The sequence below is a fragment of the Ceratosolen solmsi genome, unplaced genomic scaffold, assembly GCF_000503995.2.
Source record: "Ceratosolen solmsi marchali unplaced genomic scaffold, CerSol_1.0 scaffold8, whole genome shotgun sequence".
Taxonomy (NCBI): Eukaryota; Metazoa; Arthropoda; class Insecta; order Hymenoptera; family Agaonidae; genus Ceratosolen; species Ceratosolen solmsi.
In genome coordinates, this window is record NW_011948439.1 from 497587 (window position 1) to 524380 (window position 26794).

Here is a 26794-nt window from a genome sequence, read left to right on the forward strand (position 1 = left end):
ACCTCTGGCCTATAACGTCTGCTATGCGGATACATCGACTTTTTGACATCGAACAACCACGTACTGCAACACGCGCCGCCACTCGTGTCTCCGTTGAAAGCAAGCGAGTGGCAAATGCCCCTAGTATGTCCCACTTGGCGCAAAGTGGACTTTTTTGTCTGGACTATTTATCAAGCGTTGCCGATTCTCTACTATATTACCATGTTATTTAAAAAGAAAAGGATGAGTAAATACAAAAAGTATTCAGCGCCCGTTTTCGTTTGAGGAGGCGAGATTTTTGAATTTTAGACTAATTTATTTTCATTTCTAGTATGAAGTTTTAATATATATATATATATATATATTTTTTTTTTTTTATCATCGCAGATAAAGTCAGTTGAAACGTTCATCTTTTTCACTTTACGTCTTTGTTTGGGATTCCCACGAGGAGGATCGTTTATCAACGTAAGCTTATCTACTTTTATAAACAGGATCTTAGCATTTTTCCACGAGATTCCGTCTGGTTCTGGAGGCGGGAAAAATTAACTTCTAAGTAACGAGCTCGAGATTTTCTGGAGGCGAAATGAAAGACAATTTTAATAGAAAGTAATTCAATTTGATATCAATTAATTGGGAGTCGTTGTTAATCCGATATCAGAATGATCATTATCAATAAAACTATTACCCTTATTACCCTTATCTTCTCTGGCATTGATTGGAGGGCATAAACAATGCGTTTGATTAAGGGGTGTAACGTGGAGATCGAATTTTTCGATTTTGAATAGAAAATCAAATATTCCTATACAGAGTATCGGAAATGCCTGCCAAGAAACTAGCGCAATAAAGCAATTTTCAATTTGTTTGCCGACTTATACATTACCGTAAGCAATATTCGGCAATAAGTGCACGTTAAGCATTTCTTTTACAAAATTTTGCGTTCCGCTTGTTCCAGATACCCAGCTTAATAAATCATGCCACTAAAATGTTTACGATTAAGGGAGCGTCATTTCACCAAAGTTAAATGCTCGTCGCAAGCTCGAAGTATGATTTAAAATTCATTCGATTCAATCGTTAATTATTTAAGAGAAAGAGCAAAATTCTGAAATATTTGAAATTTATTTTCTCAATTATATGGTCGTAATAACTCTATAGACAAATTGCTCCTTCGCATCCTTAAATAAATCCTCGTTCCATATGTTCTCTCTTTTTTTTCTTTTTTTTTTTAAACTCTCATATTGTCCGTAACTACGGCACCGTCTATCTCAACAAAAATGCTCATGGAAATGGCTCGCTTCCAAAATACATTCTCGGTGGCTCAGCCAACAGGCGGCTGAACACGGACGCTGAAGATACATCAGCATTCTCTAAGCTAATGGAGCTTCTCTTGGTTTTTAATTTTTCCTATATATTGGCCCCCCCCCTCTCTCTCTCTCTCTTACGCACCAACGCGCGCGCGCGCACGCACACGCACAAATCTCATCTCATCTCATCTCATCTCTTCTCGTTTCATTATTAATCACCACGTAGGTCACAGCGATCCTTCGTCTTCGAGAAATTGACGAAACTTCATTTTCGGACTCTTTATGTAATGTGAGCGAGTAAGAGCAAAACAGATCGTGAAATTGCGATTGTTCTTAACGCCTTGACCGGAGATCTCGTTTAACCGATGCTTCGAGACATTTGGTTTTGATATATTATTAAAAGGATATTCTTCACTAGCTAGACTCATTCCTTCTACTTGGACACACTTTACGCAGCTTTACCAATCGTTATGGAGAAACAAAAACAGCACGTTATTTCTTTTTTAATGGAATTTTCTCCTGAATCTAAAAGCTCAAGTTTTCTTACGAAGGACTTAATTTAGTTAATTTATCATTCTCATATAGATGTATTGATTTGTCCCTTTTTTCTTCCCTTTTTTCATCTTCTTAATTTTAAAAGAATTTTAATGTAAGCAGAGTGTTGATATTTAAAGCATCGATTGGATTATATAAAGCTGTCGGGAAATGGATGCAATTGTCGTCTGTCTCGTGTGGATTTCTCTTTTCACCTTTCGGTTAAAACTGTTTACTTATTATCAAAGTTGTTTTCTCCATAGTCTACTTTAGCCAACAGCTTAGTTAAATAGTTTTTAACTTTTCAGTCATCAATATTTCTTAAGATATTTTACTTATTTGACTTATAATATTCGGACTTTTACAAGTACGCGCGGCAAGTTAATTTTTGTCGATTGTATTTTGTTTAGGTAGACTGTATATAATATATATATATATATATATATATATATGTATATAAATTCCCATCTTCCATTCGTTTAAATCCATTTGTCTTATCTTAATTTTATTAATTATCTCAGCTTCTTGATCATAATTAAGTATGGAATTATGGCATTTATGGCTTTAAATTAAATAGAAATGTATATTTGGCTTTAAGGTTTATCGAGACTAATCCTATACAACATACCATCTACATAGGAATATAAAAACAAAGGCTTATTAACGAAAATTATATAAATATTAGAAAGATACGTATTGATTGATTGGGATAAGTTTTACATGTAATAATTCTAAATGCACATGTAATAATTGTAAAATTTAATCGAGTTACCGTGCATTCGTTATTCAATCATCAAATTTCTATAAGTGCCGTGTATTTCCTGTTTAATGCAAAATCGAGTTACGGTTCTTGTCACTCAACAGGCTACAACATAACCACCATATACAGAGTTCCGATTACTTTTTTTCTACTTTTTTTCTATTTTTTTTCTATGAAACTAATTAACAATTTCGCTATACAAATTCATGAAGTTGTTTTAAACAAATGAATATTTATACGAATTGGTCAAATATTTGTATTTGATTTTAATGTGATAAATGATCTAATGTTATGTCATTAATTATATGAAATCTTATAATTAATTTTCAATGATTACGCAGATACTAATATTAAGATGTTAATTTTTTTTAATTTTTAATTTTATTGCATTTGTATTAAACTTAGCAGACAATTACAATAATAATATAGTTATATGAAATCATAAATGACCAATTTTATCTATATTGCTGATTGAAAAAGACTTGATTTTAAAATTTAATTAAAAATAAATGTCAAATTTATGCTCTCATTTATTATGAAATTAGATTTAAGATTGTATTTTTAATTTATTACACGTCTGTATTGAAAAAATTACATAATTATTTAAGACAACGGTTAAAACAATTTTCTTATCTAAGTTTTTAGATATTAAATGCAATATGATATTGAAAAATATTAAAATTAATTACTGCAGCTTATTAAGGAAATACGATTAAGAATAATAATAACGGAATCGTTTAATTTGTCATAATAATTATTAAAAATTTTATATGTAAATATTAGTCGATTTTAGTTATTTCGATTTAAGAACGTAAATACGGGATTAATTTTAGAAAAAAATCAAAGATGCTCGATTTAATAGATTACGCTTAATGAAATTTTAATTAATTAATTAAATAAATACTTTTGACACGTTACTTATTAATATTCGTTTTAGATAATCTTATAGCAAATGCAAATAATCAATGGTAAATTACAATATTAATTTGAGATATTAACTAATTGTAGAAAGATGTTTTACTTTTTTCTTACTCATAATTCTTCTTTATAAACACGCGTAAGTATAAATTTAATAAATAAGTTATTGCAGAATTATATACGTTTCAATGCTATTATATTAATTTATATTATTTTATAAATTTAATTGAGCTAAAACTTTTGCTAGTGGAGGTGTTTTCGTCATTTGTAAATGTAACGAATCACTTATAAATGTTTCTTTCTACTTTAATGATAAATTATCCATTGTCTAAAAAATAATAATAGTTTAGTTCATAAAGCATCAATTGTTATTTCATATGTGTAAATTACTTTCTAATTGATTTAATGTTATTATCAGAATAGGGAACATTAAAAGAAACGGTTTATTTGTTTCAGTTACTTATAATGAGCTTCGAGAACTTTTGAAAATTGCATTTCATGCGTCAGAAGAAAAGTAAAACATAAAATTTAATAATTTGTTATTCGAGTTATTGGTGAAGAGCTCATAACTTGTTTAAATTTCCATTATGAGCAAGAACTTTTGTAAAGTTTCGCTTAGATCGCGTAAGCATTTACATTTTTTCTATGGTAAATTAATAGTCATTAGAGAAAGTATATATAATTAAATATACTCAGATAAATTAATTACAATGTTTTGCAAAAATTTATTACCTACTAGAATTAATTGTTAATTTTAAACTGTTTTACTAAAGTTGCTACGGCATAATAATCGACGTTTGTTTAATAAGAGTATGATTTAATAAATTGCTAAATACGTATTCACAAAATATATCTATATATATATATATATATATATATATATATATATTATTTAATATCATTGGTGATGATCGGCCAATAAAAGTTCGCACAAACGCAGAACTATTGATTATAAATAATTGAGGGCCAGGCAGAGAGGAAATATCAGGCAGCGGAAAATAAAGTACGATTAGTCTACAACAATACGTAGAGAAGTGTTGGCAAGTAAGGTAGTTGATAATTCGGGTCGCGTTGAAGCAACGTACATTTTATGAATTTTCAGTAGAAAAGTAAGAAAGTGGCGAGAGAGCGGCACTCACTCATCCATAGAATCTCCGAGGGTGAAATTGAAAATTCATTTTATGAATGCGCGAGCGAAGGATCGCAAAGATCTCAAAGAAATATTAGAGATAGACATCCGGTCTAAAGTAGCATAAAAAATCTAACGCCTAATATCCGCTCGGCCGGTCATATCTCCCCTCTCACTCATCGCTCGTGCTATCTCTTACTCGCTTACTCCCTCACTCGCTGCTTGCTATTGTTGCGGTTTCGGTTAAATCGATCTCGTACACTGGATCGACTGGTAGGAGCAATTGCCTGCCGAGGACGCTGACGTCCGCTGACGGCGCTGACGGACGTCAAGGGAGTCGGAGGTGTCCGGTTGAGTCGACGGCGCAGGCGCCGAGCTTCGGCTCGCCGGCAGCGTGCCAGCGCCGAGCGGATTGAACTCTCTCCCTCGGGTAGCTCCAGAACATGAATGAAAGCCGCCGCCTATCGATTTATCCGCGTCGCCCTACTTTGCGCGAGTGCTCGGTCGTACTCCGCCGCCGTACTCCAACCCGATCAATGGCGGATCGCGCCAGGGTATTAGGGTACCCGCTGTTCGGAGGATGGACTCTCGGGGCACGCCTCACGTGTGCCATTGCCCTTCGAACTTACTCGCAGCCGCTGCTTGCTGGTAACTGCCCGGACGAGGATATCGTCGTCGTCGTGTCGCGAGGGGCCACAGGAGCCACCGCCACCGCCGCTGCCACCGACATCGACGCTCACAAGGACGTTGCCACCGTCGCTGTCGCTACCATCGCCGCGATCACTACAGCTGCCGCCTCCCGCCTGCATCCCGTCCGGGGCTAACCGCCGCCCGCTACTACACTCACTCGCGCGTCCAGGTCGAGCGCGAGAACGCGACTCGTCGAGGAACGCGGGCTCGCGCATACCCCCTCCCCCCCTCACAACCCGCCGCGCAATTCCACCCCCCCATTGCCGTTTAGCCGTCGAAACGGGGCCTGCGCGATCGGTGCACCGAGCCCCTGCGCCATTGGGCGAGGCTCCGGAGACCGCGATGCGCGGGCGCAGCCCGGATCCTCTCGAAGACGACGTCCGCGCGCGCGGCTCCTTCCTCTAGATCGTCACTACTTTTATTAATACGACATTGCTCATCGGTAGCTCAACGTACCTTACCTTCTTCTGTCCTCGTGTCCTTTGCCGCGGCTGATAAGGAAGCTGACGCTCAACAACCATTCATTCATTGGTATAATAGTTTCCCGGCGTCCTCGGCTTCTCTCCGTTGGCCTATTATTCTGTTCTCACGCTCGGACACTTTTCCAATATGATATCCCGAAATGACAACAGAATGACAGACTAACAGTACTGCTTTTCCGATTATTTTATTGCATAATTATGCTACACGAATACACTATATATTTTTCCTGTATTTTGCTGGATTTTGATGGATTTTGCTGTGTCTTAAGGGAAACTATGTTATTTATCCAAGAGCAAATTTGTTTAAGTTTGAAGTTAAAATATCCTCATGCATTTAGTGACTTTATAAATTTTAAAAAAGAAATTGAAGATGAAACGTTATGCCTAAGCATCGTCCTAGTCCTTATAGTAATACAATTTGATCATTATTATAAAAAATTATTACAATTTTTTTTTTGTTTTTGTTTTTTTTCTTCATCGCACTTGTACCCGCGACTTTTTATAAATATCACGTGAATCAAACACAAACAAGGATTGGATAAATTGTTTTTAAATTTCCCCTTCTAAATTCAGAATATCAATTTTCATTTTTAAATTCTTCTGTATTCATTATTAGGCAGACATTTAATCTAAAAATAGTATGTAGATTGAAAATTGTTCTTACTTTTCTTGTTTTTTCTTTTCCTTAAACTAATTACTTACATTACTTGAAACATAATTCAAGATTTACATATTTTATCATTTTTTTCAGAATACTAACTGCACTGTTCGTACTAAATCTTATATATATATATATATATATATATATATATATAAATTTGTGTATTTACTTTTTAATAGCAATAAACGTAACTTTGTATTGTTAATAATTCACAGTGGTTCGAGAAAAATCTATATTAATCTTGACAATAACACTATATCAAAATGTTATAAATTTTTATGGATTTTATATATTTTACGTGTATGCATATATACGAGCTTTTTTAATATTGTTCACGTTGTATTAGATTTAGAGTGAGAGCGAAAATAATTAATTTCTTTATTGTTAAAGTAGCTATTTAAGCACTAGAGATTTAAGAATCGCACGATAGTCAGTAACGACTTTACGAATCACAAATCTGGAAACGATTGCAATCCTCATACTAGTTAAGCTAAAAACTTTTTTATTACTGCTATTTTTGTTTTAACGACGACCTAGATTTTTGATTATGATTTGCATAAATATTTTGTGAATTATTTCATAAAAACTCAGCGCTATATACATTGAAAATAAGTATGAAAACTCGATATCTTGATTTTATTCTTTAATTAAACAAATACTTCTAAATATATTCAATAAACTTCCATGCTGTAAATTTTTTTCTAGATTTTAAAATATTATTAACTAATTACAATTACGTATTAAAAGCGATATTTTTTTTAATTTGAGGTTAGGAATTTTTTTAATTCGAGTAGCTATTATGCTCTTTTTTATAAATATATTTTTACAAAATAAATTTTATCTGAAAAGTTCTTTATGAAAATATAAATTACACTGCTACGATACTTTAATAGTAACATGTAAATTCCAAATAAGGATATATATTGTAGATTCACTTCATAAATTTATTAGTTTTGCTAATATGTTTGTATGAAACATATAATAAATTCACTGAAATAGTTGCGAAATATATAATAAAAAATCATTTAATAAGAATCTGCATAATTACTTCTACATCAAGCTTTTATTTACAGTATAAATAAAATAATAAACATTTCAAATCATGTGAAATTTTAACATATTAATTACATTACTTTAATATTGAAAATATATGCTTATATGAATAATTTATTAATTAATAAATACAAATAAAGTCATTGATGGCATTGCTTTTAGCAAGTAGTATTGCTTATAACATATAAATATATAATATATATAAATAAATATAATATAGTTGAAATTTGATATTTTGTAAATTATCTTATTGAAATAAATTTTAGAAACAGTCAATGTAAGTATACACCCAATCTAATTTTAGTTCGATTAATTAAATGCTGACTAGGTAGTTGTTAAATATATTCAAATTTTTGATAATATTCACGAGCATTTTATACAAATTTGTCAGCTTCAATAATACAAAAAATACATTGGTTTTTATCTAGTTTTAAGTTTATAATTATTTGATACTACATTATAAACTAATGCCTTGAATTGAATAAAATTTTTCTGTTTGGTGTAAATATATTTGCAATGAGAAATAATTATACTTTATAATAATCTTTTTACTACTTTATAATAAGTTTTGTATCTTTAATAAACTCTTTATAAAAAGGAATTTTACCATTCTAATGCGTGTATCATTAATATAAAGAATAAATGTTTTAAAGCTTATGTAATTATGACGATATAATGATTTGAAAGGCAAATTAATAATAAAATAATTTAAGAAAGAACATCTTATTTTCATTAAGTATATATGTTTGTTTCGTATTAGACTCAGAGGCATTTTATTTTATCATCGCGTAATTCTCTTAACTTAATTTTTACAACTTTATGGACTTTATGCTTATATTTAAATAGCATATTCTTGAGTGGAGGGGGTGGGGTGGGAAGAAAACTATAATTACTAATATTTTTACATGCATTTTCTCATTACATTTTAATAAAACTTTATTAAGATTTATTATCGTCCACTATAACGATCTTTAGTAAATTTATCAGTTGCTTTTTTTTTTTTTTTTTTTAATTCAAGATATCTTCATTTGTTTTATTCCTTTTACAATAAATTTCAGTACATTATAGACGATATTATTTATATAATAATGACAAATCTTTATGGGTTATCAGTTGTGACCGCATTTTATATCCTTACCTTAGTTAATAAATTCTTAACCTTATGATTTTTATATTAGCGTATTTTAATTGCAACTATTGACTTCATTAGTTTAACTATTTAAAATTCTATTTGCCATTGTTTCATGTAAATCTACAAGTTTATCGCTTATTTGTATTACTTTCAAGTATATTGTAGCTATAGATAATAGAATACATTAAAACATTAAATAAGTATTTTTTTAATTTTACCTTCCGCACAATGAAACTTTGATTGACTTTGAAGTGGAATTTCCTTGATAAATTTTACTATATTAAATTCACTGTATGCATTAACGTTGCAAGTTACAGGGATTTCTTGTTTGCAAGATTATATCCAATTAGACAGTAGGTGCCATCATATTTCTGATTGCGCGAATAGGCAAACTATTCTCATATTGTAAATGAGAAAGTTTTTTCACTGTTAGAGCTGATTACCGAATACTATTTATTCATCAGAAAGGCAAATGGACAACGAGACAGTTGATATATCTTAAGTTTCCTATTGGAATACAAAAAAATTACGTGATAATATATAGGTTTTTGGTTTTTCGAGAACGAAAGGATTGTCTGGTGTAGCTGGTCGACGCCGACATGAAATTTCACAAAAGATAGTATTTATTGACAATATTAGCTCGAGTACATTAGTTCATCACAATCTCTCCTGATTAAAAAATTTTGTTACTAACTTTGTTACGTGGAAAACATTCTCTGGTACATTTTTTTTTCTTTTTAATGATTCATTTCGCCTCTAATTTGCGAGATGGCTATTGCTTTCGCCGTAGATAATGAAAAAATTGCCTAGGAAAAATGTGTTTACCACAGAAATGTTTGTTTTTCGGTATCGCGGCTAAATATTTTGACGAACGAATTGCGTAATTTTATGTTTACTTTTTGGTAAAACGATTTGATGCCTTATTATGAGCTTTCAAATACGGTAATTTATAATAATATAATGAGATATCGAGCTATAATAAGATAGGTGGAAAAGGATAATTAATTATATGAATTTTATGATTTTAAATAAAATATTTATTACTTATACTAATTATCGTATGAAAAATTTATAATTTCGATAAACATAATGTCTCTATGAACGAATGGCTTTTATATTCACTTAATGTATTGAAAAGTATGTTTTCTTTTTTAAAAAAATTGTTCTCTGTGTACTTATAAAACTATTTAATCAATCAATGTCAGTAATCAATAATTTGCGATTCTTTCCGGGTGTACATAATACAAGTATTGTGAATTTATTGTCATTTCATTTTGATCAGAAATGTTCATTATTACAATTTTTTTCTTTGAAATTGATCTCGCGCTCAATATATCATTATATTATGCTTAGCGATATTATGAAACTAAAAGATATATTGCTCAATTAAACACATTGAGTTCCACCGCTGTTTTATATAGTTTAAACAATTCACTTTGAATAATCGCATGACTAAATTGAAAACGATGAAAATATAAACCAAGTTATATAAATAGAAAAATATAAAAGTTTAAAACAGTTATCGATAACAGTTTTACTATGACAATCGGTTAAACGGAAAAAAATCCATATCAAATGAATTATCAAATGAATTTATTTAATACATGTTAATTTATCTGTTTAATTTGTGTTTCGGAAAACAAATTTTTTTCTATACTTATTTTGCAAATTCGTCAATAGTAGTTTGAAAGAAAATTAAAAAATGAAAGTTCAATATAAAACACTTATTATTTTTATATTAATGTAAAATTATACTGTGCCACTCATCATTTAAACATTTATATTTTGCGTTAAAATATTCGCAAAAATATTGAATAATAAGAGACTAACAATCATCTCTAATTTATAAATACCATTATTATTATTAATTTATTAATTTATTTTTTCATTAAACATCGTAATCGCCTATTTTGTATTTAATTTTGTTGATTTTTTTAAAGTTTCCTGCACTGTAAATAAAGATTATAAACGTGATTTTATGTAATAAAACGGTGACACTGATACATCAATCGATCGATCGGAAAATTTTTCAAGCGCTTCAAATAATATGTATGTATATATTGATATATATATATATATAAAAAAAAAAATTTTATATATCAAAAACAATATTTTTGAAATAAATCAAAGCGCCTGAGTTGGCATTTTTTGCGAGCAACTAAATTCTTAGTTAATTAATCTCTCGAAGCTCTATTAAAATACATAGTATAAAACATATAATGTATGTCGTTTCGTAGCATCGAAACATCAAAGAAATGCGAGGCAGCTCAGAGATGAGAAAAACTATGTTTACCTCGATTAGCGGAAGTAAGTTAGGAAGGTATGCGAGTATGCAAAATACTGGTTTGAGGCGAGGCCAGACCTTTGTAAAATGTGCAAAACTCTTGATCTGCGGTTTTACAAATATTTGTAATAAACTTTTAAATGCATTTTCTCATTTGTATACATACTTTTATAAATTAGGCAACATAAAGTTAGAGATAATAAGGAAATTTAGGGGGACGTAGTTTGACGTATTTTATGTATATAAGTTTGACGTAGGCGTATTTTGACTGACAATTATAATTGTATGTGTAATAAGGCCTTTGGTAGCCTAAGATTAAGCATAAAACTTAAAAACCCGTTGGGTTTATGATTACAAGTGCTCACCAACATGTCACGACTCAGCAGACGTACAACAGCCATTTTGTATTTATTCGCAAATACTAAAAGTAGTCTAAGAATTAATCAAATAATGACAATTGTACGTCATTTTAGTATAATGCTTTTAACAAGACAAATGATACAAATGATCATTGATATTGCAAATACGAAGACTTAACTCAGGTCCTAAATTGTAGTTGCTATGGAGTTGTATTTCGATATTCTTACTCTTATTCTTCAGCTACAAGACTCACAAATCATACGAAATATAATTATAGACGTATATAATTGTCTATATAAAATAATTGATTGTAGGGATGAATCAAGTCGATTATATCGTTATATGTTTCGAACGATACAAGGGATGGATATTATCCAACATTATAAATAAAAAACAACATAAATAAATAAAGGATGGAGGCACAAAGTCGATGGTTTTTACACATTAATGTAATTTTTCAAATAATCGAAGCGAAAGTATATTAGAATTTCAAGTTTCGGCTTTATTAAGTGTTGTATTAAGTTTTTAAGCTATGTGCCGTCAAGTACCATCGATCTTTGTTCCGATGTCAAAGCATAAGTACACGTTGTGGAATTAATCGATCTGTCTGTTATTTTTTCACTAATTAGATAATTTGTGAAGTCTTTTTCTGAAGTTCGACCTTAATTTCCAATGTTATTAAGCTAAAATATATTATTAAAGTGCTAAATGTTAGAGTTTAGTCATTATTTTGCTTCTTTCAAAGCTTTTTTATAATACTTAACCACTCTTAGCATTTCAAATCGAACTATCGTATTATCAAAGTAAGTTAACGTATACTTTTTAAAGTATTCGTTATTTCCTTGGAATCGAAAGTATTCACAATTCAATTAAAAAAAAAATTAAAAAAAAGAGAAAAAAAAAGTTGAATAATTTTTATAGTAAATTTAGTACGTTAGACAAGCAGTGCTTCAGAATTACAAACGTCACGTGATTTATTAGATAATGTCAAAAATTTATTTATTTCAGTTAAGTAAGCTTAAAACGCGGCACCAATACTGAAATTAAAGCCATCGACATGAAGTAGCTGATAGGATGATAACGATAAGACTAGATTCAATCCCACACTGTTTGACAAGAAGAATTTGCAAATAAAAAGAAAAAGAAACGAAAAAAAACTTTTGTCGTTATCGTATGGTTGTAATAATCGTCCCTTCTACACAGTTTATCGGGGCGATAGCGATATTTTGCTCATACACGAGGAGACTCGATCGCATTACCGATATCTCAATTTTTCTTGCGACGATCGACATTCGATTATATACCGCGTGTCGGACTACAAAGAATCAATTGGACGTCAGACCTCGTATTTTCGACGACGTTTAACGCCTAGCAGCTGCGTTGACACGTATCATTACGAATTAAGGTAAAGATCGTGAGTATAGACCCTCGGGGATCGTTGGGGATCGTTATTCGGTCAGTCGACTGGAGAGTCGTACGGAATCATTTAGGGAAATCGTAATTTTGTTACAACAAGTCGGTCTTGCGCACCTCTAATCGAATAAGTTACGCGAAATAGTAATCCACCGCTTTTTAAAAGTCTCGCGTCCGTCTACTTCATAATCCCACGGACGGATGACGGTCCGTCAAATTACCATTAAAATTGTACTAAAATTGTCGTAATTGTTGACTTTGCATAATCACACTGGCCGTAAAATAATTATATAATTTCTTTAATTCTTAATAACTCAATACTTGAACGAACACTTACTCGGTCTTAATTTATTTTTTAATAACCAATTAATTTTTTTATAAAGCCTAACGAATTCAAGCCCAACACCCATCAACTTTTTTCTTCGATTGATTCACGCAGCTTGAAAAATCATTATTTCAAGCAATAATTAGAATTTTCATTCTCGATAATCATGAGTTTTCTTACATGAGTTTGCTCGACAATTAGACGATAGTCTCGTGTAAAAGATTAATTTATTATTATTATTATTATTATTATTATTATGTTTATTGTTGTTATCGTTATTATTATTGTTATTATTATGGACGGTCTTAGAGTTAAGAGGAAAAGGGACGTGCACAATCGCTTGTTAATCAATCAATTGTTTATAAATAGCCACTATATTGCAATATAATAAAAGTCTCGTAAAATAATAGAGAACTTTAATATCGAAGCAAGTATTATAGTGGAAAAGAAAGTTTGCCTTGAAAAGGAAATCAATGTAATTTTAAGCGGCGATCAAAGCACCGGGGAGATAAATTTATAGAATTTGAATTTTTATCCCCAAGGAAACGTAAAACGTGTTACTTTATCACGTACGACACCCGTTCACTTACTGTACATAAATTTCTTTCACGGTTGATGCAATCCAACCAACATTCGTTCAACAATCACGTCGGTCTATATAGTTGTAGTTTTCAAGTTTTCAGGTCAGCTTGGGAATCTTCCATTCGCCGTTTTCACGTAACGTGCTTGACATTTAAGAGGCTCGGGCTTTTGCCTCTTTAAAACGGCAGGGGCGACACATGAGGCGGTTTATACGAAATTCAACGTTGACATAATAACAAGAGAAGGCTCGATTAATTGAGACGATAAATGGAGAAGGCGGTCGAGGGGCCGAACCAACGAGCACGCTCGTTAAGAAGAACGATTGCGCGCGCCAGAGAGACACACTAGCCTTATAATCGAGGATGAGAGACAGAGAGATAGAGATAGAGAGAGAGAGAGAGAGAGAGAGAGAGGGAGAGAGAGAGAGAGAGAGAGAGAGAGAGAGAGAGAGAGAGAGAGAGAGAGAGAGAGAGAGAGATAGGTAGTCGCGGGCGAAGGCATGATCGACTGGGAACCTCGGCCGAGCATAAATATGCATTTGGCACGTCGAGCGAAGCGATTCCAAAATTTGTATTCCACGGGGTGCTCGGCTAGCTGCTCCTAATCTTCGCCGATAGACGAGGCAGGCGAGAGAGAAGAAATGGTGAACGAAGCACTCCTCCTCAACGGATAGAGGACGGGGAATGGCGCGCAACCTCGGTGATTTCCTTTCCCCTCGCTGCTCGTTGCAATTCGGTTGCGCTCCGGCTGCACTCTGGCGATGCTCGATATTTTCCCCTTCCCACCGGTGTTCGCCACCTGCTTCGGTGGCCGCTCGTGCGCGGGTGGGAACGGGGAGAGACGAGGGTAGAGAGCGAGAGAGAGAGAGAGAGAGAGAGAGAGAGAGAGAGGGCGTGAGTGAGATAGAGGGGGGGGGCATCCGAGGCTCGTAGCGCACAGCTCTCGCGAGACATGTCGAACTTTTTGTTTTCTCGTTGCCGTTTTCACTTTCTAAGCTTAGGCGCAAAATAATCTCGACTACCGACGCCGCATCGAGAGGCAGCACGAAGGCGCCGCGCCCGCCACTCGCAGATGCGCGCTTTCCTTTTGTGCATTATCGAGTACCGAAGCGTTCGATATCGGCGAGCGTCGTTGCGTTACGACACACTCTCTACAGAACGCTCGATCGTTCGAATTTTGAATTTGAAGTGCCACGGCTTTTGCGACTGAGTGCAAATTTAACAAATTTTACGCTGACCTCGGCTCCACTTTAACGCCATACTCGCCGTGTAAGAGCTTACCTTTGATCTTACAATTTTCATACCTTTGTGTCCCCTCGTCCCGCTCTATTCAGTATTGTATTGCGTTATTCTATCGTGGTTTGAAAAATGCCGACCTTGACAATCGTTCGTTATTTCGTACACGGGTATGTATAATCAAGCAAAACAATTAAAGAATAATGACGCGAGCGCATCTTTAAAAGTCTGCTCTAAAGGGATAAATGTTTGGTGTGTGTTTTTTCATTTTATTTTCGAATGTAATAGAGCTTGCGGAAGAAGACAAGTGTTATCGGTAGAGGTGCGAATTCGCGTGGGAGGAGGGGGATGTGGCAGCGATGGGAAATTATTATAAGGGTATCATCGGAGGATCGTGTGAAACCGAGAGGAAAAGCTTTATCGCGTGTTAATAGGCTTAATATGCGCGGCTGTTTTAATAGGCATAAAAGCGTGTAGAACGTCGATCTCACTCTCGTTTGAGAACAGGTTTCACGCGCATTTAAACTCTCTTCGCTCTCGGTTTCTTTTTTCCTTAGTAGCGGCGCAGACAGAGCATGTCGAGACGCGCAGGGACACGTGCTAAGTATCTTTGGGCGAGTCCGTCACGGTTTAGGGGCCCGCAGGCGTCTAAGAATGGGCCACGTAGCATTGAATTTCGCGAATTCAGGGAAGTTGGAGATCCTCGAGGGTTCGAGCTCGCGTTTCACTGCACCGCCCGGCGGTTAGTCAACGACTCCTCGCGACCAAACTTTCAATGGGATTTGGTTGTGTAGCCCCGCCCGCTACGCCATTTCCCTTCCCTTCCCACACGGAGTCGGCGTAAACAAAGAAATGCACATGAACTGGGTACCGTGGTTCGGCGGCCCGTTCGTCTTACGCTTAGCTGCTAATAAGACCTCGTAAGATCCGTGGGGGAGGTACGACGGTAATGGCTGTAGTGGCGGTGACGATGACTGGAGGGACGGGGGTGCGGGCGCACGAAGGGAGCGAGTCTGTGGGAAAAGAGGCCCACGCGCGCGGCCGTAGAGAAGGCGACTGGGCCAGAACAAAGCCGCGACATAAAGAGGCGCTGAGAGGAGAGGGACTCAGGGCCCACACCCATGTAGCCTCGCCGATCGCCTTCTCTTCCCGCAGTGGGCGGCGTAATTATCCTGCGCGCACGACTGGGAGTCGAAAGGAAGCCGAGCGATCGTACAATGGAAGGCCGAGAGCGCGCCCGCGCTTCTGTGTGTGCGTGCGCATGGTAAAAATGAAATGGGGCATTGGGTGAAAGTGCTTGTCGGGCGGCGGGTGCTGGGAGGCAAACGGAGGTATCGAGCGCCACAAGATCAGTCATCGGTCTGCGACAGACCGTAATCCTCGGGATCGCCGGGAGCTCGTTATAGTTAGATCGCGCGCGCACTCGCTCTCGCGATTATGGCCACGGCGCCGCGTTACGGCTCGATTCGACAAGCTCGATGACACCGCGCCTCTCCGTCGCTCGTTCGTCCTGAGAAGTCCATTATCGCGCACGACGTAGTTATGCCGCCGGCAAACAGTCCCTAAAGTTAACGACGTGCGCTTGCTCTGTGCATATTATTAGGCGACTTGCTTGGCTCCGGTCGTGCCTTACTCGCAACTGTGTCCAAAGGCGGAGAGGGAGCGCGCGCGCGCGCGTGATAAAGAGAGCGAGAGAGAGAGAGAGAGAGAGAGAGAGAGAACGAGATCGAGCGTGTGTTTGCGCGTGTGCGAGAGTGAGAGAGAGAGAGAGAGCGCGCGCAAAGGGTATTCCCGTCTAAGAGGCGTTTTGTTGCCGCAGACTAGGAGGTGGTAGCCGACGGCTAACAGTATGAGCACCACGACGAAGAATTGCTGGTGCAGCCTCCTGCTGTTTATCGGGGCGGCAACACTCGTTGTCGCCCTAGAAAACGGCCTAGCCAGGACCCCGCCGATGGGATGGCTCGCTTGGGAACGGTTCCGATGTAACACCGATTGCAAAAACGACCCGGAGAACTGTATCAGGTAAAGAGTTAATTTGCTTTATTCGAACCGTCGATGCTTAACTAAACGGGTTCAAGTTACTTTGCAATATTTTCATTACACTTGATCGCTCTGCTTTAAAAAAAAAAAAAAAAAAAAACCCACGTCGTTATGTATGCACTCTATTTTATTAGTATAAGTAAATTGCACTTTACTCATTTAGAATTAATTCAAATTTGAAATTGTTTAATGGCAATTCTTTTATTAACATTTTTAATCGTTTATAAAGTACCAAGAGTATTAGTAATTTTTTCATTTAGCATTTATGATAATTAATATATTTAAACCTGTATCTGATAAGAAGTATATTGGAAGTATAGTAATTACATTTTGTAAATATAAAAATGTCATTATTATATTATATAGAGCCTTGTATTTAGAATTCTCATCATATTTACTTCCTTGAGTTGATAACACTTGGTAATTAAACTATGCATAGTTCTTATGTAAATATTAAATATTATTGAATATACCATATTAAAAAATTCTATTATCATGTATATTTTGAAATGTCTAATTATTGAGATTTGTCATTCAACTTAACAACATTATCAAAACAAAGAAATTAACTTAAAATTGTATTTTGTAATCATAGCATTTCAAAACAAGGAAATTTTGTCTAACTGATAATCATTAGTTTTTAATGAATTTATAAGATTATAAAAATGCAACGAAGATAAGTTTTTTTAAGTTTTAAAAAAAATTCTACTTATTATAACCATTTCATTATGATTGATTAAAATTACTTACTTATTAGATGTAAATCATAAAATTTCACTGTAATTTATTATTCTTTAAAATGATTAAAATGCACTTATTTTCATTACTTTATAAAAGATTCTTAATTCAGTTATTTTTTAATTAAGAGTAGTCAATTAAAAATTTATTTCTGAAGATGGAAAAATTAATTTATAGATAAATTAATATTTTTATTTGTGATAATTAAATGCAAGATTTGTATTAAATGAAATGTGAAATATAATTTCTTACCTGTTTTCATCGATAGCTAATATTAATATAAATGTCATAACATAATTTTATAACTAGCATTGTGAAAATTGTGTATGCACTTCTATATATAATCTTTTTTTCAATATAAAGATACAATAAATTAATTTATTTCTATTTTTTCCATTTATTATAATTTCAATTTTTTCAAAATTAAATTGTATAAAAATTATTTTATGTAAATTTTATGTATTAATTAATATAAATGTCTATCGAGGGACTTTTCTTATGTATAAAACCTGTCTAACTGGTTATATGAGTATTGAATAAAATAAAGTAATCTTAAGAAATGTGAAAAAGTACTAAAATGACTCTTATTAAACTTTTATTAAATTATTTTTAAGATAGTTAATGATAAATTTAATTATTTTTTTGTATGTATTCATTAAGAATACATGTCCTTGAAATCTGTAAAGAGAAATAAAACTAAAAATTTCGTATGTATATATTTTTTATAATAATTATATAAATACAGTTTGTAGGCTGAAATAATAAATTAAAGTCTTACCCGTGCTAACTGCTTTTTTAATTATTGAATTAAAAATATTTTCTATTTCCCCGCATGTCATACATTAAAATTTACAATCAATCAATTATCCACAAAGCACTATATACCATTTTAAAGTAATATAAATATTAAAAATTTAACTAAAATGAGCTGTTTTTTAAACTTTTAGTGATCATCTCTTCAGAACAATGACGGATATTATAATCTCAGAAGGGTACGCAGATGTTGGATACGAATACATTAACATCGATGATTGCTGGCTGGAAAAAAAACGAAATTTTCATGGACAACTTGTACCTGATAAACAACGTTTTCCTTATGGAATGAAGAGCTTGGCTGATTATGTAAGATACACAAAAATCTCTTACTAGATTTCTAATGTGCAATGATTAGCGAAAGTAATAAGTTAGATGTTTGATCATACTAATATTTATGTTGTTTTAAAAAGAAATTGTTTCATCATCATCATCATTCGCTTTTGCAGATTCATTCCAAAGGATTAAAGTTTGGTATTTACGAGGACTATGGCAACTATACTTGCGCAGGATATCCTGGTATATTGGGATATATGGAAAATGATGCATCCCTGTTTGCTGCATGGGATGTAGACTATGTAAAACTTGATGGCTGTTATTCTAATCATAGAGAGATGGATGAAGGTGGTTATAGGATTTTTATAATTGATATTAGCCTGTTATTTATACGTACTAAGATAAATGAAATCTGGTTTTCAGGTTATCCTCAATTTGGTTTCCATTTGAATCAAACTGGAAGACCAATGATTTATTCCTGTAGTTGGCCAGTTTATCAAATTTATTCTGGCATAAAGGTAAATAACAATCTTATTCACAACCGATGATACTGTAAATATATCTCCAAAATATTGTTTACATATATTAAAAATGGAAAGTTAGAAAGTGCTAATAGTTAAACCTGATATTAAGTCAGAACCCATTATTATTTGCAGCATTACAGCTTCCTTTATAATAACCTGTAATTTAAGGACAAATAATATAAGAGTTGCACTATTATATAATTAGCAATAATTATTACTTTATTATAATGATTTTTTACCAAACTTTTAAATAAAAATATCCAATTATAATAAAGTATTGTATATACGAATCTGAAAATGTAATATTAACTATCTATCAATAGTTTATCTTACTTTTATTAAGTTCTAGTATTTATAATAATTTATTTCCAGCCAAATTATTCGTCAATTATTAATCACTGTAATTTATGGAGAAATTGGGATGATATTCAAGATTCTTGGAGTAGCGTTGAAAGTATTATAGAATATTATGGTAAAAATCAAGATTCAATTGTGCCAAATGCAGGACCTGGGCATTGGAACGATCCTGATATGTTAATCATTGGCAATTTTGGTTTAAGCTACGAGCAAAGTAAAACCCAAATGGCAATGTGGGCTGTATTTGCAGCCCCTCTTCTGATGTCTGTTGATTTAAGAAAAATAAGACCAGAGTACAAAGCTATTTTGCAAAATAAAAAGATTATCGACGTTAACCAAGATCCTCTTGGAATTCAAGGAAGAAGAATTTATAAAGTATGTTAAATTTTGTAATGTTTTTTCATATTATTTACTTTTAAATTTAGTAAAATCTTTATTACTCTTAATTTACAATAAATGGAAAACTTTCAGATTTTAAATACCAATATAATGATAATGTTATCAATGATGCTTGATTTTTTTTAATTAAATGTATGAAGTTCATCGTTATACAATATTTAAAAGTTTCCTAAATAATAAATTTAACTGTCAATTCGTTCTATGCAGGAATTGGGCATTGAAATATGGGCAAGACCTATTACACCTTTATATCAAAATTACTACTCGTATGCGATTGTATTTCTTAATAGGAGAACAGATGGTACACCCTCGGATATATCTGTTACATTAAAAGATATTGCTCTGAAATACCCTGGGGGTTACAGAGTAGAGGTACGGTATATCAATTTGTTAGTATACATTACACTTCAATGTTGAAATTCATACTTTCATAATTAATAATTTTTAGGATTTGTACGAAGACGTTGATTATGGTATCCTTTCGCCTCAAACTAAGATTAAGGTGAAAGTAAATCCGACTGGGGTAGTCATTCTGCGATGTAATTTACAGGTTGAAGATGTCTACGACTCCAATCAGTATACACCCTACTCACCTTTAGATCAACTGTACAAAGTCAGACGCAACTCGTTTAAGTAATTTTTTGTAAACTAATTTTAAGAAAATTTTTATCTCTCTTTTTTAATGAATTGTTTATAAAAAGCGTGACCATAATTTGTTAAGGCTGTAAAAAATAAACTATTTGAAATAAGATTGATTTATTTTAACGGATTATTATTTCAATTGGAAACCCTTGTCTTATATTAGCCAAACTTAAAGTTTTGAATTTGTTAAAGGTACTGTTGAATTACAACTAGACCATTTAATAAACGAGTAGTATACACGGTAATTCAAATACATGGCACAGAGGGAGCCAAAGTTCTATAATATCCGAGGAAGTATAACTGACAATTATGTGACAATTTAAAGAAAATTTTATCTTAATTTTTATATTAAAAACGATTATTTTGAGTTAATTATATATAGAAAATGAAGACTGCATTTATGGTAGCTGAAAAGCCTTCATTGGCTGCATCTTTAGCAAATATTTTAAGTAATGGAAAATGTAGTTCCAGAAAAGGTAGGTTAGAGGTATGGGGGTTGTCTGCTAAATTTAGAATAATTTTAAACATTTACCTGCATAAGGTATTATAATTATTAATTTTCGTATACAAATATCACCTCAAAATTTATTTACATTACTAATCTGATTGTTATGTATCATATTCAAAAATACTTACTTTGCAGCGTCGTAATTTCATAAATAAAAAGACAACAAACACGCGGAATTTATTTCATGTTATATAAAATTATGATATTTTTAACGATGTAATCATTATTATTTTTTATTAGGTTCAAATGGATCTTGCTCCGTTCATGAATGGGTTGGGCAGTTTAGAAATGAAACTGTAAATTTTAAAATGACGTCTGTTTGTGGACATGTTATGAGTTTGGATTTCATTGGAAAATATAATAACTGGGATAAAGTTGATCCTGTAAATGAATTATGAATTATTTAACTATAAATAAAAATAAAAAATAATAAAAAATAATAAAAAAGGAAAAAACACTTTAAATATAAACATTATTTATTTTTATAGGCAGAGCTATTTTCTTGTTCAACTGAAAAAAAAGAAGCGGTTCCAAAACTCAAAATACCAAGTTTTCTTTTGAAAGAAGGCGGATATTGTGATTATTTGGTTTTATGGTTAGATTGTGATAAAGAAGGAGAAAATATTTGTTTTGAAGTAATCAATGCCGTTCAACAGGGAGTATCAAGAAAATTGAGCCCAAATGTTAGATTTTTTTCTTCTATATAAAAAATTGTATTAATCTGAATTTCATATTATTTACTAAGTTTTTTATCGTAGGATATATGGAGAGCTAAATTTTCTGCAATCACTGATAAAGATATTAAAGCTGCTTTGGCCAACCTTATCAAACCAAATGAAAATGAAGCAAAAAGTGTCGATGCTCGTCAAGAGCTTGATTTACGAATTGGATGTGCTTTTACAAGATTTCAAACTAAATTTTTTCAAGTAAATTCCATTTAATATTTGCTATTTTTTTGCATTAGCATTAATGATTTTACAAAAATATATTCTCTTAATACGAGGTCGAGAATAACAGTTTCATTCCACCTTAAGTTTATATTATTTTAACAATAGCTTTAATAATAATTTTTAGGGAAAATATGGTGATTTAGATGCATCGTTAATTTCATATGGCCCTTGTCAAACTCCTACATTAGGTTTTTGTGTACAAAGACACGATGAGATCCAAACTTTTAAACCAGATCCATATTGGGTTTTGCAGGTATTTTTATATAGATCAATCAATTTACGTAACGATTAAAATTATTTATATACTCGGATCATTCGGTTACATTATTAATTTGTATAGGTCACGGTAAAGTCATCCGATGGTCAAGACGTAATTTTAAGCTGGAGTCGCGTAAGATCATTTGATAAAGAAGTAGCTAATATTTTTCTTAGTCATGTTAAAGAGCATGATTATGCTGTGTGAGTGCATTATAACATTGTATGTATTAAAAAATTTAAAAGATACGAATTATATATATATATATATAAATTTACTGCTTTAGAGTGGCCAGTATTCAGAGCACTGAAAAATCAAAAGCAAGACCTATAGCATTAAACACTGTAGAATTAATGAGAGTTGCTAGCTCTGGATTAGGTATGGGACCACATCATGCTATGCAGATTGCTGAACGTCTTTATACTCAGGGTTATATAAGTTATCCTAGAACAGAAACAACATCTTACCCCGAAAATTTTGAATTACTGTAAATATAATACAAGCTTCGCTTTTCTATTATAACAATTTGTTATTTTAAAAGTTTTTTAATAATTTACTTATTAATAATTGTAGGTCAACTTTGAAACAACAACAAAACAGTTCAGATTGGGGAGATGAAGTACGTAAAATTTTAAGTAGCGGAATTATTAAGCCTAAAAAAGGACACGATGCTGGTGATCATCCTCCTATAACTCCAATGAAGTTGGCTAGTAGAAATGAATTAGATGGAGATTCTTGGAGGCTTTATGATTATATCACAAGACATTTTATCGCAACTGTAAGTTATTTTTGTTAGTGAAATTATAATTCTTTCAAATTCTGATAGCATGTAATACACATAATACATAATATTGATATAAAATTTTAGCTTGCCCGAGATTGCAAGTATCTCAGCACTACGGTCAAATTTGAAATTGGCTTTGAGATATTTACAGTCACGGGACATTCTCTGGTTGATCCTGGCTATACAAGTTTATTGACTTGGCAGGCATTGAATAATGAGTCACTGCCTCGATTTACCGTAGGTGAAAAAATTAAGATTTTGGATGTAAGTTATTTACAAGAATTGTAACCTATGTATAATTATAATTGATGCAAATTTTAATAATGCAATTAAAAAATAATGTCTTATTTTATAGAATAAATTTAATGGCATTTTTTTTATAATCAATTACGATACTTTTAAATACATGTTAAATACACTTAACGTCAAAAACATTTTTATATTAATTAAATAATTATTTTACTATTAACAATCGAATTAGAATTTAATACGTTGTTATTATTTAAAAATAGAATTATATGCATTCATTTTTGACATTCTCACTTGCTGTATTACCTTATAAAACAAATATTTTATTCTGATAGCTTGTGAAATATGCATATAAATGTTAGCTCGTTAGGTTAATTGATATTTATAATATATTTACATATACGATATTATAAATTTGTTACACAACCTCCTGACTATCTAACAGAATCAGAATTAATTACTTTGATGGAGAAACATGGTATAGGAACGGATGCTTCTATACCCGTACACATAAATAATATCTGTATAAGAAATTATGTTAATGTGGCGACAGGAAGGAAACTTATTCCAACATCATTGGGCATCGTTTTGGTTCACGGTTACCAAAAGGTAAATCTTTTTTGTTAATATAGTTTTGATAAGTTACTATTTTATAGCTTTTATATGTTTTCATTAAAATAACAGATTGATCCAGAATTGGTTCTACCGACGATGCGTTCTGCAGTGGAGGAGCAGTTGAATCTCATAGCTGTGGGACGGGTTGACTTTCATGCTGTTCTCCAACATACCGTTGAGATTTTCAAGCAAAAGTTTCACTATTTTGTACAGACTATAGATGCGATGGATCAACTGTTTGAAGTTTCGTTTTCTCCGTTGTCAGCATCTGGAAAGTCGCACTCGAGGTTTGCATAATTTGAAATATGTTGTGTATAGATTAAAGAATAAGAATAAAATAATTTAATTTTTAGAAAGTAATTACGAAAATTTATCCAAGAACTTCTTCTTAAAAGATTTATTTAAATATTTCAATTAAATATTTATTATAACGTTATGACCAAGTTATTTTAGCGTATAAAAAGAAGAATAACTAAAGCAATACAAAACATAATATTAAAATCATTTAAAATGATTTAACACGTTCACTCAAGTTTTAAATCAAATCAAATTTATTTCAAAGTCAATTAGTTATGCGTATCAATTAGATATGAAATTAGGGCAGTAAAATAGAAATACTTAAAAATCTATTAGATTTCACTTTAATATATTTTATTTATAATTATTTTATATAATACATAGCTTATATATATGTACATAATTTTTTTTTTTTTTTTTTTTTTTAATAACGTACTATTTCTTATTAACATTAACGTTAAAATATAAACATTAGATTATAATTAGTTGTAATAGTAATAGGTTCAATATAGATAATCATTAGTTGATTTACATGATTTATCTACAAAAACATTTCTTGCGTAATTACATTATTTTCTAACTAAATCGAGAGTTTTTTGTTCCATAGATGTGGCAAGTGTCGGCGCTATATGAAATACATTCAAACTAAGCCATCTCGCTTACATTGTTCTCATTGTAACGAAACGTATAATCTACCTCAGAATGGAAATATTAGAATATATAAGGAGCTTAAGTGTCCACTAGATGATTTTGAACTGCTTTCGTGGTCTACGGGTACACGCGGAAAGAGTTATACTTTCTGTCCGTACTGCTTTAATAATCCACCATTCAGGTAATATTTTTTTAATTATAAAGAAAAAATTCACACGTTAATTTTCATCTTATATTGTAGCTTTACCATTAATCCGTTTGTTCTGCTGCAATTTACTTTGTACTATTGATTATAGTTTAATCAAAATTGTGGCATCGATTAATTTAATGATTTATTATAAGTGAAATATGGATGTACAATATTTCTTGTCTTGATAATTTCAATAAATTTGTATTTAGATAGATATTTCACGATAAGTAGAGCAATGTTTATTTTACTAATGATTTGTCATATAGATTTATATAAAATTAAATATTTTCAATATATACGAATTAGCTGATTGAAAGTGTTTTAACTTTTTATTTATTAATTTCAAAGAAATTTATAAGTATCAGATACATCGATGAAATGGTTAAAACGAGCAAATACATATTGGTCAATGTAATGAAATATTGGATTTTTATTTCACAGGGATATGAAGAAAGGTTTGAGTGGATGTAATGCTTGTACACATCCTACCTGCCCTCATGGTCTGAATTCGAATGGTTTGTCAAGTTGTTTGGAATGTGAGAGCGGCATTCTAGTCTTAGATCCCTCGGCCGCGCCAAAATGGAAGATCGTTTGTAATCGATGTGATGTGATCATTCATCTCTTCGAAAATGCGCATAAAGTTATGGTTGAAGCGGACGACGTTTGTAATTGTGGGGCTCAGTTGGTTACCGTTGAATACAAGCAGGTGATTATTTATGAAAAAATATTTTTCATGTAATTATATTGTTTATTGGATGCTTGACACTTAGCACACGATAGCCTTATTTACATTTACAAGTAGAATTGTAAGATGAGTGCTTTTGTACATATGGAATATTTATTCCATTCAAATAGAAAATATAATAATTGCGTTTAATTATGATTCTTTAACAGCTATTAGGTTTCATTTCTAAGACATCCTGTTAAAATTATTGCAATGTTTCGCATATTCTCCTTCTGTTGATTAAAGTCAATAATGTTTTTGATTTGTTCTGAATCTACATTATATTTAATGCTAGATACTCTGTTAAATTAAAATAATAATATCGGTAGAGTGAATCCTTGAGTGTCAAATTAAATTAGTCTTTTATTTTATGCAAATATTCATACAAACATTGTTGTTGTTTTTTTTTTTTTTTTTTTTTTTAAATCGAATCTCATAAAAAGGAAACACCGATTGTTATCGACATTTTCCCAACATACATTTAACAAAAATGCTCCTCGTATTAGACATTATTTATTCTTAATAAAAATAAATGTAACTTTATATAAAGGACTTGAAATTTTGTTAAAGAAATAATATCCGTAATATGTTCACCTTGATAACGAAAAGTGAAACAATTATGTATTTACAGGATAAGAGTAAGCTACCGAATGAGGAAACTGAGATGACGGGTTGTGTCTTTTGCACGCCGGTGTTTACGAGTCTCGTTGAAAAGCATCGGGCAGTCGCATCGAAGCCGGTGGCAACGCGGGGCCGTGGCCACGGAAAAGGCCGCAACCGGGGTAAGCCTCGTCCGCCGAAAGACAAAATGGCGCAGCTGGCTGCTTACTTCGTCTGAGGATCTATGCCCCGTTTTCCCATCTGCCGATCATTATGGCTAAGGATCGACCGACAATTTATTTATTTTTAGTTATTCTCCATCCTCTTGAAAATATTCAATTAT

The 26794-nt window shown here is 32.3% G+C and overlaps 2 protein-coding genes across 3 annotated transcripts; both read left to right on the plus strand.

The window, feature by feature from the left end:
- Positions 1 to 14766: 14766 nt before the first annotated feature.
- LOC105365441 (alpha-N-acetylgalactosaminidase) lies at positions 14767 to 20736 on the plus strand. Of its 2 annotated transcripts, XM_011503606.1 has the most exons (8): positions 14767 to 14871; positions 16658 to 16860; positions 18564 to 18738; positions 18879 to 19053; positions 19129 to 19223; positions 19602 to 19961; positions 20193 to 20357; positions 20434 to 20736. In XM_011503606.1, exons 2-8 carry the CDS (start codon positions 16688 to 16690, stop codon positions 20620 to 20622), a joined length of 1332 nt encoding a protein of 443 aa, XP_011501908.1. In that variant the 5' UTR covers positions 14767 to 14871; positions 16658 to 16687; the 3' UTR covers positions 20623 to 20736. The 2 variants fall into 2 exon arrangements, with proteins under 2 accessions (XP_011501908.1, XP_011501907.1); XM_011503605.1 differs by lacking the exon at positions 14767 to 14871 and having other exon boundaries at positions 16597 to 16860.
- Positions 20737 to 20974: 238 nt separating this feature from the next.
- Top3beta (DNA topoisomerase 3-beta) lies at positions 20975 to 26794 on the plus strand. Its single transcript, XM_011503608.1, has 14 exons — positions 20975 to 21103; positions 21376 to 21518; positions 21624 to 21818; positions 21894 to 22061; positions 22210 to 22338; positions 22426 to 22544; positions 22628 to 22828; positions 22915 to 23119; positions 23210 to 23387; positions 23772 to 23983; positions 24059 to 24276; positions 24894 to 25118; positions 25569 to 25833; positions 26483 to 26794. Exons 1-14 carry the CDS (start codon positions 21013 to 21015, stop codon positions 26687 to 26689), a joined length of 2556 nt encoding a protein of 851 aa, XP_011501910.1. The 5' UTR covers positions 20975 to 21012; the 3' UTR covers positions 26690 to 26794.

Excerpts from the sequence above, each read along its gene's own strand:
- Top3beta (XM_011503608.1), top strand. The coding sequence starts at position 21,013 with ATGAAGACTGCATTTATGGTAGCTGAAAAGCCTTCATTGGCTGCATCT. Across the intron at positions 21,819-21,893 it reads CAAGAAAATTGAGCCCAAAT|GATATATGGAGAGCTAAATT; the intron begins GTTAGATTTTTT and ends TTTTTATCGTAG. Across the intron at positions 24,277-24,893 it reads TCTGGAAAGTCGCACTCGAG|ATGTGGCAAGTGTCGGCGCT; the intron begins GTTTGCATAATT and ends TTTGTTCCATAG.
- LOC105365441 (XM_011503606.1), top strand. The coding sequence starts at position 16,688 with ATGAGCACCACGACGAAGAATTGCTGGTGCAGCCTCCTGCTGTTTATC. Across the intron at positions 16,861-18,563 it reads GACCCGGAGAACTGTATCAG|TGATCATCTCTTCAGAACAA; the intron begins GTAAAGAGTTAA and ends TTAAACTTTTAG. Across the intron at positions 19,962-20,192 it reads AAGGAAGAAGAATTTATAAA|GAATTGGGCATTGAAATATG; the intron begins GTATGTTAAATT and ends CGTTCTATGCAG.